The 15,847-nt window shown below is 39.3% G+C and overlaps 1 protein-coding gene across 1 annotated transcript in view; it reads left to right on the plus strand.

The window, feature by feature from the left end:
- Tbc1d12 (TBC1 domain family, member 12) overlaps nt 1–15,847 on the plus strand; it is a 51,950-nt gene that overhangs the window by 376 nt on the left and 35,727 nt on the right. The window contains exon 2 of the mRNA XM_013034325.1: nt 18–514. Coding sequence (XP_012889779.1) covers nt 18–514 — 497 coding nt within the window. The remainder of the gene's footprint in view (nt 1–17; nt 515–15,847) is intronic.

Consider the following 15,847-nt stretch of genomic DNA (forward strand, 5'->3'; position numbering starts at 1 on the left):
GCTTCCTCCTGGGCCAGGACCGTGGCTGCCCGGCCGAAGCTCATGCTGGCGGCTCAGAGCCTCGCTACCAGCGCCCGTGCGGTCGCCTCCGCCTGGAAGGGCCCGGGGACCAGGGTGCGGGCGGCGCCGACAGCTCGTCAGACTGGGCCGCGCCGCTCGAGGACCCGCTGCGGAGCTGCTGCCTGGCGGCCGCAGACGCCGACGTCGATGCCGACGACGACTCGGGGGGCAGCGAGGACTCGGAGCGGCCCACAGCCAGCCCCGCGGGGTCCGTGGAGCGCGAGCTCGCCGTCACTCCAGCCGGGAGGACTAGTGGGGGTGCCGAGCCGAGCCTCGGCTTCCCGGACGGTCACTTGAACTCCCGGAATACGTTCGAGGTGAGCCGCCGGCCGACCACCGGCGACCACCTGCCCCCGGCGGAGCGGCCAGTGCCATCGCCCGGCATGGAGCCGGGCCCCGCGGGGACCTCGGCCCGGGCTCGGCGGGGTGGAGGCTTTGCGGACTTCTTCGCCAGGTACCGCACCGGGGTTGGGGCGGGGCCGGGGACCTGCGGGGAGGGCTGCGTCGGCTGCCTCCCGGCCCCGCCGCCGGTTCCGACAGCTTTGATTTGCAGGTAGGGGAAGAGGAACCCGGTCGGCTGGCTTTGTGTTTCTGTGGTTGTGAACTCTGTGGGAAGCAATCTTCCTGTTGTCCCGTGGGGCTGGAGGTGTCCACACCACGCTCCCCGAGTGCCTGTGCAATCAGGCTAGCCTGCCTGCTGGCCAAATGTGCAGTTGCCTGTCCCGGACCAGCAGACAACCTCGCCCCCCCCCCTTTTTTTTTAAATAATTATACTTGAAGGGCTTGGATGGGGAAGGGCTATGCCTGCGGGTGTGGCTGGGGAAGAAAGGGAAGTCATTTTGTAGAACTGTTAATTTGCTTGGAGTCTAAACCCATTCCAGTGGTGTGAGGATTCTTGAAATTAGAAGCCATGGTTTTTCATTGGATTTGCTTCAGTGGTCTTTACTAAAATGCAGTCGGTTTGGTACTTAGAATTAGATGCTAGACATATATGCCAAATTACTATAGTTACGTAGGAAATCTCTTTACTTCTCCCAGAGAACTCTCAGTTAATTCAAAACTTTTAATTAAATTTTTTTTTCTTGAGGTCCTAGGGATCGAATCTAGGGCATGCTAGGCAAGCTCTGGACTACCAACGTATATCCCCAGCCCCAAACAACATCAGTTTAAAGGTCTTTTATTTTTAATTTGACAGGACATTCTGAAATTGAATTATAGTGATAAGAAAATATGATTCAGAATGAGGCTTTGATGGTTTAAACAGATGCAGTGGGAAAATACATATCTCAATGGGCATTACTGAAAAAGCAATTTCACTTGAATTGCATTTTGATACCATCTTACTGCCCTCCTTCCCACTTCAATCTCTAGGCAAAAAGTATTTCTAACATGTAACACCTTCTTTTTAGGGGTCTTGACTGTACCCAGAATTGAAACATGCAGTTTAGGTTTTAGAAAGTTATACAATTAGTGTGTCGACAGAGACAGTTTCCTGATTTTTATTTCTTACTCTCTACTATTTCTTTTTTTTAATTTTTATTTTTTATTGTGAACATACTGTACAGAGGGGTTACAATTACATGGGCAAGATAATGAGTACATTTCTTATCAAGCATTGCAGCCTCCTCCTTTGTTTACCCTTCACATCCCTTCCCAGCCTCCCCCCTCTCTACTATTTCTTATCCCTATTTTCCTTACTTAAGTAGTTTTACAAATAAATTACATAGTTTCTTAAATCAGTAAGAAATCTTGATTTTGTGCTTCTTAATGACAAAATATATAGTAGATCTGTATTTGTACTTGTAATTGTAAAAATATATTTAAAACTTGCAGCATCAGTACTATATTCACAAAAGGTTTCAAAATGAGTTAAATTTATTTGTGACATAAGTTTATGACGTGACCTTTAGGTGCTTATTGGTCCTCATATCTTGATTTTGTTTTGAGATCAGATATCGTGCAATTTTAGACCTGGATAGGGCCAATTCAATTAATAAATTAGCTTACTTTGTGGCAAGTATTGGGAATAGACATGATTTAGACAATGGTCAATGACTTAGAGGTGAAATGCAGCCTAATGGGGAATAAGTTAGAAAAGACACATACATCTGGTTGCAATTTACAAACAGTAGCAAAGGAAATCTATTTATTAGAGGCTTTCACATTATTAGCAGTGTATAGAAATTCCCATCAAATTAAAAACCTTTGACTTGTAGCATAATTAGACTTTTAATATAGCTAGATTTTATTCAGATGACCACATTAATCGGATGTATCAGAGCACTGGATTTAAAATCAGAAAATTTAGCTACCCTTAAGTTTATTTCTTCAGCCTGTATTTTTCTTGAGATCCAAATTTCAAGACTCTACAAATCATTGCTTCCTTTATATGTTATTCTTGGGAAAGGACAGAGTGGGATACAAATTTTCCTTTAATATTTAGCAAAAACCTTAACTGGATTCTTAACTCTTTAATTCTTTTTTTTTTTTTTTTGGTCAGTTGTGGGCCTGAACTCTGGGCCTGGGCGCTGTACCTCAGCTCTTCAGCTCAAGGCTAGCACTCTACCACTTGAGCCACAGCGTCACTTTCAGCTTTTTCTGCTTATGTGGTGCTGAGGAATTGAACCCAGGGCCTCATGCATGCAAGGCAAGCACTCTACCACTGAACCAACTCCCAGCCCCAACTCTTTAATTCTTTTTTTTTTTTTATTGTGAAAATACTGTATAGAGGCGTTACAATTACATGGACAAGATAATTAGTACATTTCTTATCAAGCATTGTTGCCTCCTTTGTTTCCCCTTCCCATCCCTTCAACTCTTTAATTCTTAATACTTTATTTCTGATGATTAATTCTTAAAGAGAAGGACAGATTCATTGCTGAATCTGCAATACCTGGCAGTGGCATCAAGAACTCCATTCAGGTTGGGTTGAATTGGTAACTTTCAAGGACTCCCCTTCTTCACAGTCCCCCAGGGACTGTAATTTTCAACAAATCTTGCATCTCAGGCAAAATAATCAGAAAGTACCCTTGTCCCAGTAACTCAAGAGGCTTTTATTGTTGCTTTGTATATAGTTGCCATTCTTAACTCCAAAGTTCCTTTTGGTACTATTGGCTTTTTCTGAGATAAACTCTTACTATTTGGTACAGCTACTCCCACCTCATGAAAGAAGGCAGTTCATTTTAGTTAGTGCATTCAAAAACCAGGATTTCTGATTCCTAGTATTCCTGATTTACTTTATGGTTCTTTTCTCTCATCTGTTTATCCTCTCCCCTTCCCTTCTCTTTTTCTTCCACTTCTTTTTCTCTTAACAGGGTAAAAAAATCTATTTTAAAAAAGTATTTAAGAATAGTTTTTTAAGTAGTTATAGATAATTATTATTTTTTATTATTTTTTTTGGTTGCTCGTGGGGCTTGAACTCTGGGCTTGGGTGCTGTCCCTCAGCTCTTCAGCTCAACGCTAGCACTCTTCTGCTTGAGCCACAGCGCCACTTCTGGTTTTCTAGTGGTTTATTGGAGGTAAGAGTCTCATGGACTCTCCTGCCTAGGCTGGCTTTGAACCATGATCCTCAGATCTCAGCCTCCTGAGTAGCTAGGATTTATAGGCGTGAGCCACCAGCACCTGGCTGGACAATAATTCTTTTTTTTTAAATTTAATTTTATTTTATTTGTGAACATACTGTACAGAGGGGTTACAATTACATGGGCAGGATAATGCGTACATTTTTTTTATTTTTATTTTTTTTAATTTAATTTAATTTTATTTGTGAACATACTGTACAGAGGAGTTACAATTACATGGGCAGGATAATGCGTACATTTCTTACCAAGTATTGCAGCCTCCTCCTTTGTTTACCCTTCACATCCCTTCCCAGCCTCCCCCCTCCCCCCTGGACAATAATTCTTTATGACAATTTATTATTACAAAATTTTAAGGTATCATTGGTAGCTGAAGCTTCATTGACTAGGTGAGAATTCATGTAGAAGATATGGGGATTTGTTTAGAATGGCTCTACTCTAATTTTGAATGGCTTCAGTGGTGATTTCATGCTTTCCTTCTGTGAGGGAAGTTCTGTTTCAGTCTCTCTTGGGAACTTGCTTCTGCTTCAGCTAAGCATTGGGGGCCCAAGGGGTAGCCTGCATATAAAAACTTGAAATGTGAGCTGGTGAGGGTGGCTTACACCTATAATCCTAGCTACTCAGGAGGCTGAGATCTGAGGATCATGGTTCAAAGCCAGTCTGGGAAGGAAAAGTCTGTGAGACTCTTATCTCCAGTAAACCACTCAGAAAACTGGAAATGATGCTGTGGCTCAAGTGGTAGAGCGCTAGCCTTGAGCTGAAGAGCTGAGGGACAGTGCCCAGGTCCAGAGTTCAAGCCCCACGACTGACAAAAACAAAACAAAACAAAAACACTACGCAAAAAAACTTGAAATGTTAGATGTGTGCCTTGAGCTTCATGTTCCTACAACTCAACAATTATGAGTGAAACCTTTTTTGGAATCTCTTGGGCTTCCAGCTATGCTTTCTCTACCCTCTCTGCTCCTCCCCTCCCTACCCCTTTTCTCTCTACCTCTCTCCTCCTTTCCCCTCCACTCCCTCTCTTTCTTCCTTTTTCTTTCTTTAAATTATTTTTGTGAGACCTTCAAGAAAATTCATGCCTTGTTTTCAGTATAGGATGGCTTATTTTTCACACATAGTAAACCTCACATATTTACTGGCTAATATTTCTTTTTTTTTGGCTAATATTTCAAATGTGAACTGAGTTAAAGAGAATTCTTTAAATGCAGTTTGATTTTTTTTTTTTTTTTGTCGTAGGGCCTGGACACTGTCCCTCAGCTCTTCAGCTCAAGGCTAGCACTCTATCACTTGAGCCACAGTGCCACTTCCGGCTTTTTCTGCGTATATGGTGCTGAGGAATCAAACTCTACCATTGAGCCAACTTCCCAGCCCCTTTAGTTGTTTTTTAAGATATTGTCTCACCAGGCAGATAGGGTCTTATTACGCAGCCCAGGTTGGTCTCAAAACTGGTAATGTTTTTATCTCTGAGATTATAGGAATGAGACACCACACACAGTTTAGTCTATATTTTATTTCCTTTATGATTTGGGGGGGGGTTATGTGTAAAAGGATGGGGAAGATAGCAATGCATGAGAGAGAATACGGTAATAGTAAACTTTAATCAATGAACTGGAATTTAAGATTTTTATTTCCATACCTTGAGTAACTTCTTGGAGGTTTCCAGTGTTCCACTTTGATGAACCAGTATAATAGTTCCAGTATTTGATATACAACAAAATAACCTAAAAGTAGATTAAAAAATTAGATTCTCTAATTCATAATCTTGATCTAGTCAGATTCAGGAGAACTGGTTTTGACAGGTAACTTTCAGTTATTAAAAGTTGTCCCCAGCTGCGTACCTATGGTTCATTCCTATAATTCTGTCTCCTCATGAAGCTGGAATTGGAATATCATGGTTCAAAGCTAGTCTAGACAGAAAAGTCAGTGAGAATCTTAATTGCCAATTAAGCACCAAAAAGTTGGAAATGGAACTATCTATTGCTTATATAGTAAAGCTCTAGCCTTGACCAAAAATCTCAGGGACAGGGCCCAAGCCTTGAGTTCCAGCCCTAGGACCTGGGTGTACACACATATAAACATGCACACATACAAACATAAATTGATTTTTAGTTGTTGTTTTAGAGGTGATGCACAGCAAGGTTAACTTTACATATATTGGGTGATGTGTACATTTCATTCCTTTTGCTTAGTATCAGCTGTTCCCTTGTCTTTCATTCCCTCCCTCCCATCACTGCCCTTGAGTTGCTAAGTTCATTTTCATCAATGTCCAGTGCAGCTGATAGACCCCTCTGTTGTACTTCTTTACCTGCTCTTCACTGATTCTGTGCCCTCTTCCCACCTTCCCTCATGTGTTCACATGTACACACCATATTTGGAGATTTTGAAGCAATATATCGGTTACCTATCTCTAAATGTATTCAGAAAAAGTAAGTAATTCTAGTGGCTTAGGAACTCATAGCTACACTAAAAGTTTTCCCCCCAGATAATTCTGGTTTACATCTGCTTGAACCTTACTGCAATGATTTAAAAAAACAGGCAACTCAGAGCCTTGTGCTTGAAGGCAGGCCCTCTACCACTTAAGCCATGCCTACATCCCTTTTTTTTTTCTTGTTTTTGTTTTTGTTGGTCGTGGGGCTTGAACTCTGGGCCTGGGCGCTGTCCCTCAGCTCTTCAGCTCAAGGCGAGCGCTCTACCACTTGAGCTACAGCGCCACTTCCTCCTACATCCCTTTTTGCTTTTGCTGTTTTTCAATTATTGTCTCTCTCTCTCTCTTTTTTTTTTTTGTCTGGAGGGCCCTGGGCCCATTCCAGCACCTGGGAGGCAGGAGGATCTTGAGCTGCAGGTTAGTCTGGGAGTGAAACCCTGTGTAGAGGAAAACAAAACAAAACCCTTTAACAAGGGAAGAGTTGTGTACACTGAATGTGGCTTGGCCCACCTCTAAAATTTGCTACCTCAGCCTTTCTTGTAGTTCTTATTTCTGTGGCTAAAGGAAGAGGGGAAACCCATGTGACTGTCTGAGTTTTTAGCAGGCTTTCTTTTCCTGAAATTAAGAGAAGTTTACCTTTGAAAACCGAGCTAGCTAGTTTGAAAGTTAACTTGGTAATACAGTGTTTAACTTACTTCGGAATTTGGCCTTGCACTTTCTTTTTAATTTCAATTTTATTTTGGATACTTTTTTTTTAACAATACTATTGTTGTGGTCTTTTTTTTTAGAAAGATATTTATTTATTTTTGCTTATGTGGTGCTGAGGAATCGAACCCAGGGCCTCATGCATGCAAGCTAAGCGTTCTGCCACTGAGCCACCTTCCCAGCCCCTATTTTGGATACTTTTTTGTGTGTTTGTGTATTTCTCTGATTCCAGTCTCACACAGATTACAACGTTTTATATTTGGAATTGAACATGATGGTTTTGAAATCAGATTATGTGTATTTTCCCAGATACTATACTCTATAACTAACCACCCCATTATACATTGGGAATTTTTTAGAAGTTCCAAATCTGGTTTTAATCTACACTGTTCTTAGCCATCTTTTTTTAGTCAACTTAGGCAAAATATATTTTTGTTATTGTCCCTGGAAAAATTTATTCAAGAATTATAACAGTTCTTTTGTTTTTGTTTGTCGATTGTGGGCCTGAACTCTGGGTGGGCACTGTCCCTCAGCTCTTCAGCTCAAGGTTAGCCCTCTACCACTTGAGCCACAGCACCACTTCACCTTTTTCTGCTTATGTGGTACTGAAGAATCGAACCCTGGGCCTCATGCATGTAAGGCAAGCACTCTACCACTGAGCTACTTTCCCAGCCCCCAGTTCATTTTTTTTAAAAAGCAGGTCAAGGATTATAAAATAAAACTAGCTGACCACCAGTGACTCAGCTTTGTAATCCTAACTACTCAAAACTCTGAGATCTGAAGATTGTGGGTCTAAGTCAGGCCAGGCAGGAAAGTGCATAAGACTCAAGCACCAAAAACAAACAACAACAACAAAAACAAACCTGGAAGTAGAGTTGTGGCTCAAGTGGTAGAGCACTAGCCTTAAGCAAAAAACAAGCTCGGGCCAGCACTTAAGCCATGAGTTCAAGCCCTAAGACAGCACACACACAAAAAATAAAATAGGGCCTGTGAATGTGGCTTAGTGGTAGAATGCTTGCCTAGCATGCATGAAGCCCTGGTTTTGATTCCTCAGTACCACATAAACAGAAAAAGCCAGAAGTGGCACTGTGGCTCAAGAGGTAAAGTGCTAGCCTTGAGCAAAAAAAGGAGCTCAGGGATAGTGCCTAGGCCCTGAGTTCAAGCCCCAGGACTGGCAAAATAAATAAATAGATAAAACTAAAGATAAATACTGTGTTTTCTTTATCTCACACTGTTCTTTTAAAGACAATGAAAAGAAAATTGCACAGAAGTGGCGCTATGGCTCAAGTAGCTGAAAGACTGAGGGACAGTGCCCAATCTCAGAGTTCAAGCCCCTCACTGACAATTAGGGGGGAAAAACACGCACACTGGTGGCTCATGCCTATAGTCGTAGCTACTCAGGAGGCTGAGATCTGAGGATCATGTTCAAAGCCAGCCTGGGCAGGAAAGTCAGCCTGGGCAGGAAAGTCCGTGAGACTCTTACCTCCAATAAACCACTCAGAAAACCAGAAGTGATGCTGTGGCTCAAGTGATAGAGTGCTAGCCTTGAGCTGAAGAGCTGAGGGACAGCGCCAAGGCCCAGAGTTCAAGCATCAGGACCAATTAAAAAAAAAAAAAGAAAAAAGAAAATTGCAACCTTTGGAAGTATGTTTAGCAATAAGAGAAACCAAGTTTGTAGAAAAAAGGTTTGTAGGTAGAAAAATTGCTGCAAGAATAAATGCCAGTTAGAAGTTAGCCATTGCTAGTAAGTACTTTGCACTGTGGTCTCCAGATTATATAAATTATCTGTGTACTGTTAATTTTTTTTCTACTCTGCCTACCTCAATGCCTTTGAAGATGTTTTTAACTCCTTTTTTTAAAAAAAACTTTTAAAGTGTTTTCCAAGTCTCTACCATCTCTCCTTTACTTTCTTATCCTCCATCCTCTGCCCTTCTATAGCATTTTGTGTGTGTGTGTGTGTGTGTGTGTGTGTGTGTATTGGTCCTCAGGCTTGAACTCAGAACCTGAGTGCTGTCTCATGTATACAGAAATATATATATAATATATATGAATTTTTATTGATATATATCAGAATATGTGTAACATACATCATATGCATATGATGGAATTTTATTCATCTGTTGGAATGAATAGTATTATGTCATTTATAGAGAAATTGATGGAACTGGAAAAAAAAACCATGTTGAGTGAAGTGGGTCAGGCTGGGAGACACAAAGTATACATGTTTTCTCTCATATATAGAAGTTAAACCCAAAATATAAACATACTTGAAAACATATGCTGGCCATTTGTATATATACACAGGATCAAACTGAATTGAGTATGGTATGCATAAGGGTAGGGTTCCATGGTGTAACCCTTTGAACAATTTAGAAACAGATTAACAAAATGAATACCAGAAAGCTAAAGTATCTCCTTTCTGAAGGAGAAGGAGGCTAAGAAAGTGGGAGAGAGAAATGGGGATAATACATGTACATATGGGAAAACAGAGCTAGGAAACCTTAGGAGACAGATGGAGATGGGATAGATGGGAGTCAGGAGAATGCTGGAAGGAGTGACACTGATCAAGATCTACCATAAGTATTAGGGGATGTGTTAAAAGTGCAACTTTTTATTGAGATTAGGTGATTACATAAATTTCACACATTTCACAGTATTGTGGAATAGTGATAGTTACAAACACGTTGTAACCTTCACAAGGCAAGTTGTCATTATTATGGTCTATAAAGTTTGTGAATTTTATGAGCTTTGACAATACAATTATTTCTTCCACATCAGATGATATGTACATTTCTTTCCTGTTGCTTAGTGAAAGCTGTTCCCTCTTTCTCCCTCATTCCCTCCCTCCCATCGTTGCCTTTGAGTTGCCTAGTTCATTTTCATCTATGTCCAGTAAAGCGCAACTATTTTAAGATAATGTTAAAAACAAGAAAAAAAGAAGAAACAAAATAGTACATGTATGAGGAGTTAAGATAAATACAGTATATAGCTGTACAGTGTATCCTTACTTGAACTCCAGTACAAGGAAAGGAAAATTTCTCCTTCAAGCACCACAGTAAAGCTAGCAGAGGGGCTAGGAATGTGGCTTAGTGCTAGAGTGCTTGTCCAGCATGCATGAAGCCTTGGGTTCGATTTCTAGTACCACATGAACAGAAAAAGCTAGAAGTGGTGCTGTGGCTCAAGTGGTAGAGTGCTAGCCTTGAACAAAGAAAGAAGCTAAGGGACAGTGCCCAGGCCCTGAGTTCAAGCTCCAGGACTTGCAAAAATAAAATAAAGCTAGCAGAATTAAAATCCCTCTTGTGTGGGAAAACGCATTAGTCATCCCCCCAAAAAAAATTTCGGATAAGGGGTCATTGCTTAATGTTACCAGCACATAACTCAACGTAGAGAATAATGTTCATCTTTTTGGTATAGTTCTAGAAACAGATACATTTTCAAAACTGGATACACAGCTAGGTACAATGACTGCAATTATCGGCCCAACTTATTTGGGAGGCTAAGATAGGAAAATTGTTTGAGCCTTTCACCCCACCTGCAAAAAATGAATAAAACTGAGCATACAATTATAGTAACTCAGAAATATTCTGCAAAGAAGAATAACTACCATAACATTTTTCTTGAGTAAATTAATAAAGAGTCGCCTATTTTAATGAGTAAGATTTTTGTTGTTGTTGTTGGTCGTAGCTCTTGAACTCTGGGTCTGGGTGCTCTTCAGCTCAATGTGAGCACTCTACCACTTGAGCCACAGCGCCACTTCTGGTTTTCTGAGTGGTTTATTGGAAATCAGAGTCTCACGGACTTTCCTGCCCAGGCTGGCTTTGAACCTTGATCCTCAGATCTTCTCCTCCTGAGTAGCTAGGATTACAGGGTGAGCCACTGGCATCCAGCAATTGTTTTGTACTTATTAAAGATCACTGAAACACAGTCTTTTGATTTACTGTTACTAACAGCCTAGGCCTGATACTTTATGTTGTTTTATTTTTATGTTATAGAGAACAACAGTTTTAGGCAATGCAATCAATAGTCTTGACCCAAGCTTACTCCCTTTTGAAATTAAGTGCCAAAACAGAATGACTCAACATCTTGTATACATAAATACTGGAGAGGAGGGTGGCGGGGACACCATCCAGCATACCATGAAACACAAACAGTTGACTTATGCCAATAAGCAATTATATCTGCAAATACAGCAGAATCCACAGAGACATGAACTTATCAATTCCACATGGCAGGCATCAAACCCTATTAACCAAGTCTGAGAAAATTTGCAAAGTGATGGATGTCTGCCTGGGTTCCTGGACTTCAGTGTAGTTTCTCCTGCCTGTGACCAGTAGCTCACTTCAAACTGACTGACAACAGTCAGAGGTCTTCCTGAACCTGCATTTGACAGTTCTGTGCCTTGAATGATTTTGTACCTATACTTATAGGTTCTTCATAAATCTTTTTTTTTTTTTTTTTTGGTTGTGGGGCCTGAACTCTGGGCCTGGGCACTGTCTCTCAGCTCTTCAGCTCAAGGCTAGCACTCTACCACTTAAGCCACAGAACCACTTCTGGCTTTCTCTGCTAATGTGGTGCTGAGGAATCGAACCCAGGGCCTCATGCATGCAAGACACGCACTCTACCACTAAGCCACCTCCCAACCCCGAGATAAGCATCTTGTAGACTCTCTTGCCCAGGCTGGCTTTGAACCTTGATCCTCAGAGCTCATCCTCCTGAGTAGCTGGTACCTGGCTTTTTTTTTTTTTTTGACAAGATTTTATAAAGTGGCCCAGGCTAACCTTCACTCAGCCTCCTAAGTGCTGGGATTAGAGGCACAAATCACCATATTTAGCTAATAAGTCAGTTCTTTACATAATCACCTCCTCTCTGAAGTTTCAAGATTGCTACTTAGCTATTTATTAGTTTATTTTAGACCTTTCTTGCTAGTTATGAATGTATAGTATGTTTCTGTTTTTTAGGTTTGTTTTACTGAGACAGAGTCTTGTCTAAAGTCTAGTCTAGGCATATTAGAAATACTTCCAGATCTTCATTTCATAGATCAGCCAGTCCTGAATGATCATCACATCACACACTTTGCCTAATCCCCATCCATTTCCTGTCTTTAACCATTTGATCTCATGCCTCATCACTATAATCTCACTCTACTAGTACTGCTCAAGGTAGTGCTAAGACTCTTATCAATATTTTACTCTTGTCCTTTAGTGAATTTTAATGAACATAAATTTGCTTAAATAAATAAAATAGAGGATTCTTGTTCAGTGATCACAAGAGGTGACAAGATGGAAATAATAATTATTTAATGAATTATATAAGCCCTGGTATTTGTAGCAAGCTGGCTGGTCCACACCAGGATTCAGCTATGGGCTAGAACCTTTATTACAATTAAGAGCATTATTTAAACGTGTTTCCTAATGAGAGTTCTGATAGGTTTAAAGTTAGAAGGTATGCCTGAGGGCATGGCTCAAGGAGTACTTGCTTAGCAAGTGTGACAAGAGTGAAGTCCTGAGTTCAAACTCCAGTACCACCAAAACGATCAGATATGAGTTCTACAAGAACATCGTAGCATCCCTCCTGTGCAAAGTGTGGAGTCAGCTTTGCCAATCAAGTAGCTTGTGTTTAGCTTTCCCATAAAGAAGTGGTCATCAGGAGGTAGTTGTCTGAGCCAGAAATCTAGATGACCACATTGAGAAACTGGAAAGAGTCATAGAACTGTTAACCATGTTAACAGTGATTGAGCCTTGCTTCTGGTTTAAAATGGATGCTGAGACAATGATTAATGATTTAATATGAATTAAATTATAAATTATAAGAATTCATGACAGGGAAACAAGATTTACTTCTCTGGCACTAAATCTGACCTGTAAATCTATCTCAAGATCATTTCACGTTTTTACAGAGGTTAGGGAGTTGTGACCACAAGGAGGTACACAGGGAATATTTTGGGGGTGATGGAAGTATTCTGTACTTTGAGGTGATAGATACATAAATCTTTACATGTAGTAAAATTTGTAGAACTATATATCAAAAGAAAAGGAATCAATTTTAAAAATAAAAATATTAATAGAGAACAGATCATTGAGAAGATTATACAAATTCTATTCTCTGGGTATTTATAGTTTAAAAGTAGCATTCAGATATGTATGTAAATAAGGTAGAAAGTAAGAAATTTTGAAATAGAATAATCTATAGAAGAAACGGCTTGTAGGGGTGAGGTGGTGGCTCAATGGTAGAGTGCTTGCCTTGCATGCATGAGGTCCTGGGTTCGATCCCTCAGCATCACATAAGCAGAAAAAGCCGGAAGTGGTGCTCTGTGGCTCAAGTGGTGGAGCTCTAGCCTTGAGCTGAAGAGCTGAGGGACAGTGCTCAGGCCCAGAGTTCAGGGCCCATGACCCACAAAAAAAGAAAAGAAAAGGCTTGTAGTAGAGAAAGGTTCATAGAAACAATGGCTTAGAGTAATTTTTTTTTTCCCCAGTGAAAAACTCCCCTTAAACCGACCCCTCCGAAGTTAGCTGACTCTGCACTGGAAATTCAATAGTAAATACAGAACTCATAGTCTAATACAGTTGTGATATTGTAGAACTAACATTTTGATGCAGAAGACAACAGTTTAAAATATTTCAAAGTTGTTTTTAATCTAAAAGGAAATCTTGAGTCTTTCATGTTAGCAATAGGGTTCTTTGATAGTGTAAATGATCATAATCAGGCTAAGGAATTTTTGTTCCCTTATGATGGTGTTAAGTGAATTTGAATGCCTCACTTGATATGATCATGTGGTTCTTTGTATTTGTATGATAAACCCCAGTTGGTCTTTTTTTATCACGTTAATATATCAGATTAATTTCTCATTTAATAGAAATTTAACAGCTTGAGACATAATTCATAACTCACCTAAAGGTATACAATTTTATGGCTTTTAGCATAATCACATATGACTATTTTCATAAGCAGTTTTAAAACATTTCTGTCCTTACTATATGTAAATCATGGTGACTAAACAGATAAGAATATATTTTGCCTTTATTGTCAATAAAAAATGTTAGCTTAGTTTCTGTTGTTTCGATGAAGTATACATCCTGCTAACTGTGATGTTTTCTACATATTCTTCTGATATTTTCTTTTTTTTTTTTTTTTTGTGGGGCATCCAGTAGTGGGGTTGAACTCTGGGCCTGGGCACTGTCCCTCAGCTCTTCAGCTCAAGGCTAGCACTCTACCGCTTGAGTCACAGCACTACTTCCGGCTTTTTTCTTTTTGCTTATGTGATGCTGAGGAATCGAACCCAGGGCCTCAGGCATGCAAGGCAAGCGCTCTACCACTGGGCCATCTTCCCAGCCCTGATATTTTCTTTTTTATGTGCATATACTAAAACAAAAATTATAGGACATTTCTTATATTTGTCCTCTTATTTTTCTCCTGGTGGTTTCTGCCTCGCTTCTCAATGTCTTAAGGCACCAATATTGGACTTAAATCAACTCTTTTTATGAAGTATTCTATACATGCTATAATAAGTATACAGAAAAAAGCAAAAATATTTTAGTCATAATAATTATTACTATTTTACCCATAATGGCATTTCATGTTGCTTTCCTCTGCTATGTAAAGAAGCAAAGATCTCTGTTAGTAAAGCCTTGCCTGTAATTTATTTACTGTAAGGTAAACAAGATAGGATCTACCAAAGTATCTTCCTGATGCAAATATATTCTAACTTTATTCTGGAGGAAAAAGAAAATATATTATTGAGCTGTTTCAATGAAGACATTTTAGTAATGTGTAAGAAAGAAGAGTAGGGATATGTCACACATGATCAAAACAAAGGTAATTTGAAAGAAAAGAAACTGCAGTAAACTGTCTCAAACACTTATTAGTGTTATGACTATAGAAAGTGACTTTATTGAGTTATTAGTGTTTCTTGGGAGTTGTGTAGAGATGAATCTGAGGAGAATGTGATGAAGACTATAAACAGTTCCCCAAGGAAATGTTTGTTAGCCACATCGTTTTCTTAAAATTGTGCATGCAATTTGAGAAGAGACTCTGGCTCATTGACTCTTGAAGAACCTTTGACCTAGATATTTTATAAAGTGTTGGGCACCTCCAAAAGACTGTTAGTTAAGAAGTAGTCTTTCAGTGTTGTAATTACTTTTTTTTTTTAAATAAGACTAAGTATAGTAAGTTTTCTCTTTTTTAAAAATAGTTCTGACATCTGAAAGTAGCAAGAATAGTTCTGTAGTCTTATGAAGTAAAAATTCTTTATTCTTTTTAATTTTTAGGATTTGTAATAGCGACCAAGACAAGATCGAGAAACAGCCCGAGAAAGAAAATTCTTGGAATTAAAAAAGCCTAAACTTATTTGGCAGAAAAGTACTTTTTTTCGTATAGTCAGCTGAAAGTCTTTTTCAAATGAAAAAAAATGATTGAGGTTTGGAAAGAATGTAAGTAATCTTTGTGCCAGATCTTTAATCCAAAATAGCCAAGTACTGAATTTTAAAGAAATAGTACTTCTTTGAATTAATTATGTAGTCAACTCTAGCATTCCATGGTCACTAAGTAGTGTTTTCTTTTTGGTCTTCTATTCTTTGTGGAAATTTTAAGTTCACAGTCCAGGAAGTTGGTTTGTTGTTAGTGGTCTAATTTCCCATGAAAATTTTTGAAGGTCAGGTTATTATTTCTAATTTTTTAACTTAGTTTATTTTGATGATTATTTTACTATTTGATTTTCTGTTTGGAAAAGTTTCCAATCCTTTTTATTAGGTTGGTGTTATTATTGCTAGTAAGAAGATTCAAGATTAGATACAATTTTCTGTATTGTCAAGTTCCATAATTTGAGAGACTGAAATTTACATTGCCTCATATATAAGTAAGTATGCCAATTCTTAGAGGCCTAAGCACTTCATATCCTGTTACTTCATAAGCAGAAAGTTTTCATGTTATAAATAAGTTTTGCCCAGCTTTTTAGGTGTAGTAGGCAATTAGTGTGGGTCTCAAATGAAGCTTTCTGTGTATATGTAAAAGAAAGATGTATTAGAATATTGCAAACACATATAGATTGATGAATCATTGAGGGTAATGAAGTGTCACTTCGTTG

Source organism: Dipodomys ordii, unplaced genomic scaffold (assembly GCF_000151885.1).
Source record: "Dipodomys ordii isolate 6190 unplaced genomic scaffold, Dord_2.0 Scaffold188, whole genome shotgun sequence".
Taxonomy (NCBI): Eukaryota; Metazoa; Chordata; class Mammalia; order Rodentia; family Heteromyidae; genus Dipodomys; species Dipodomys ordii.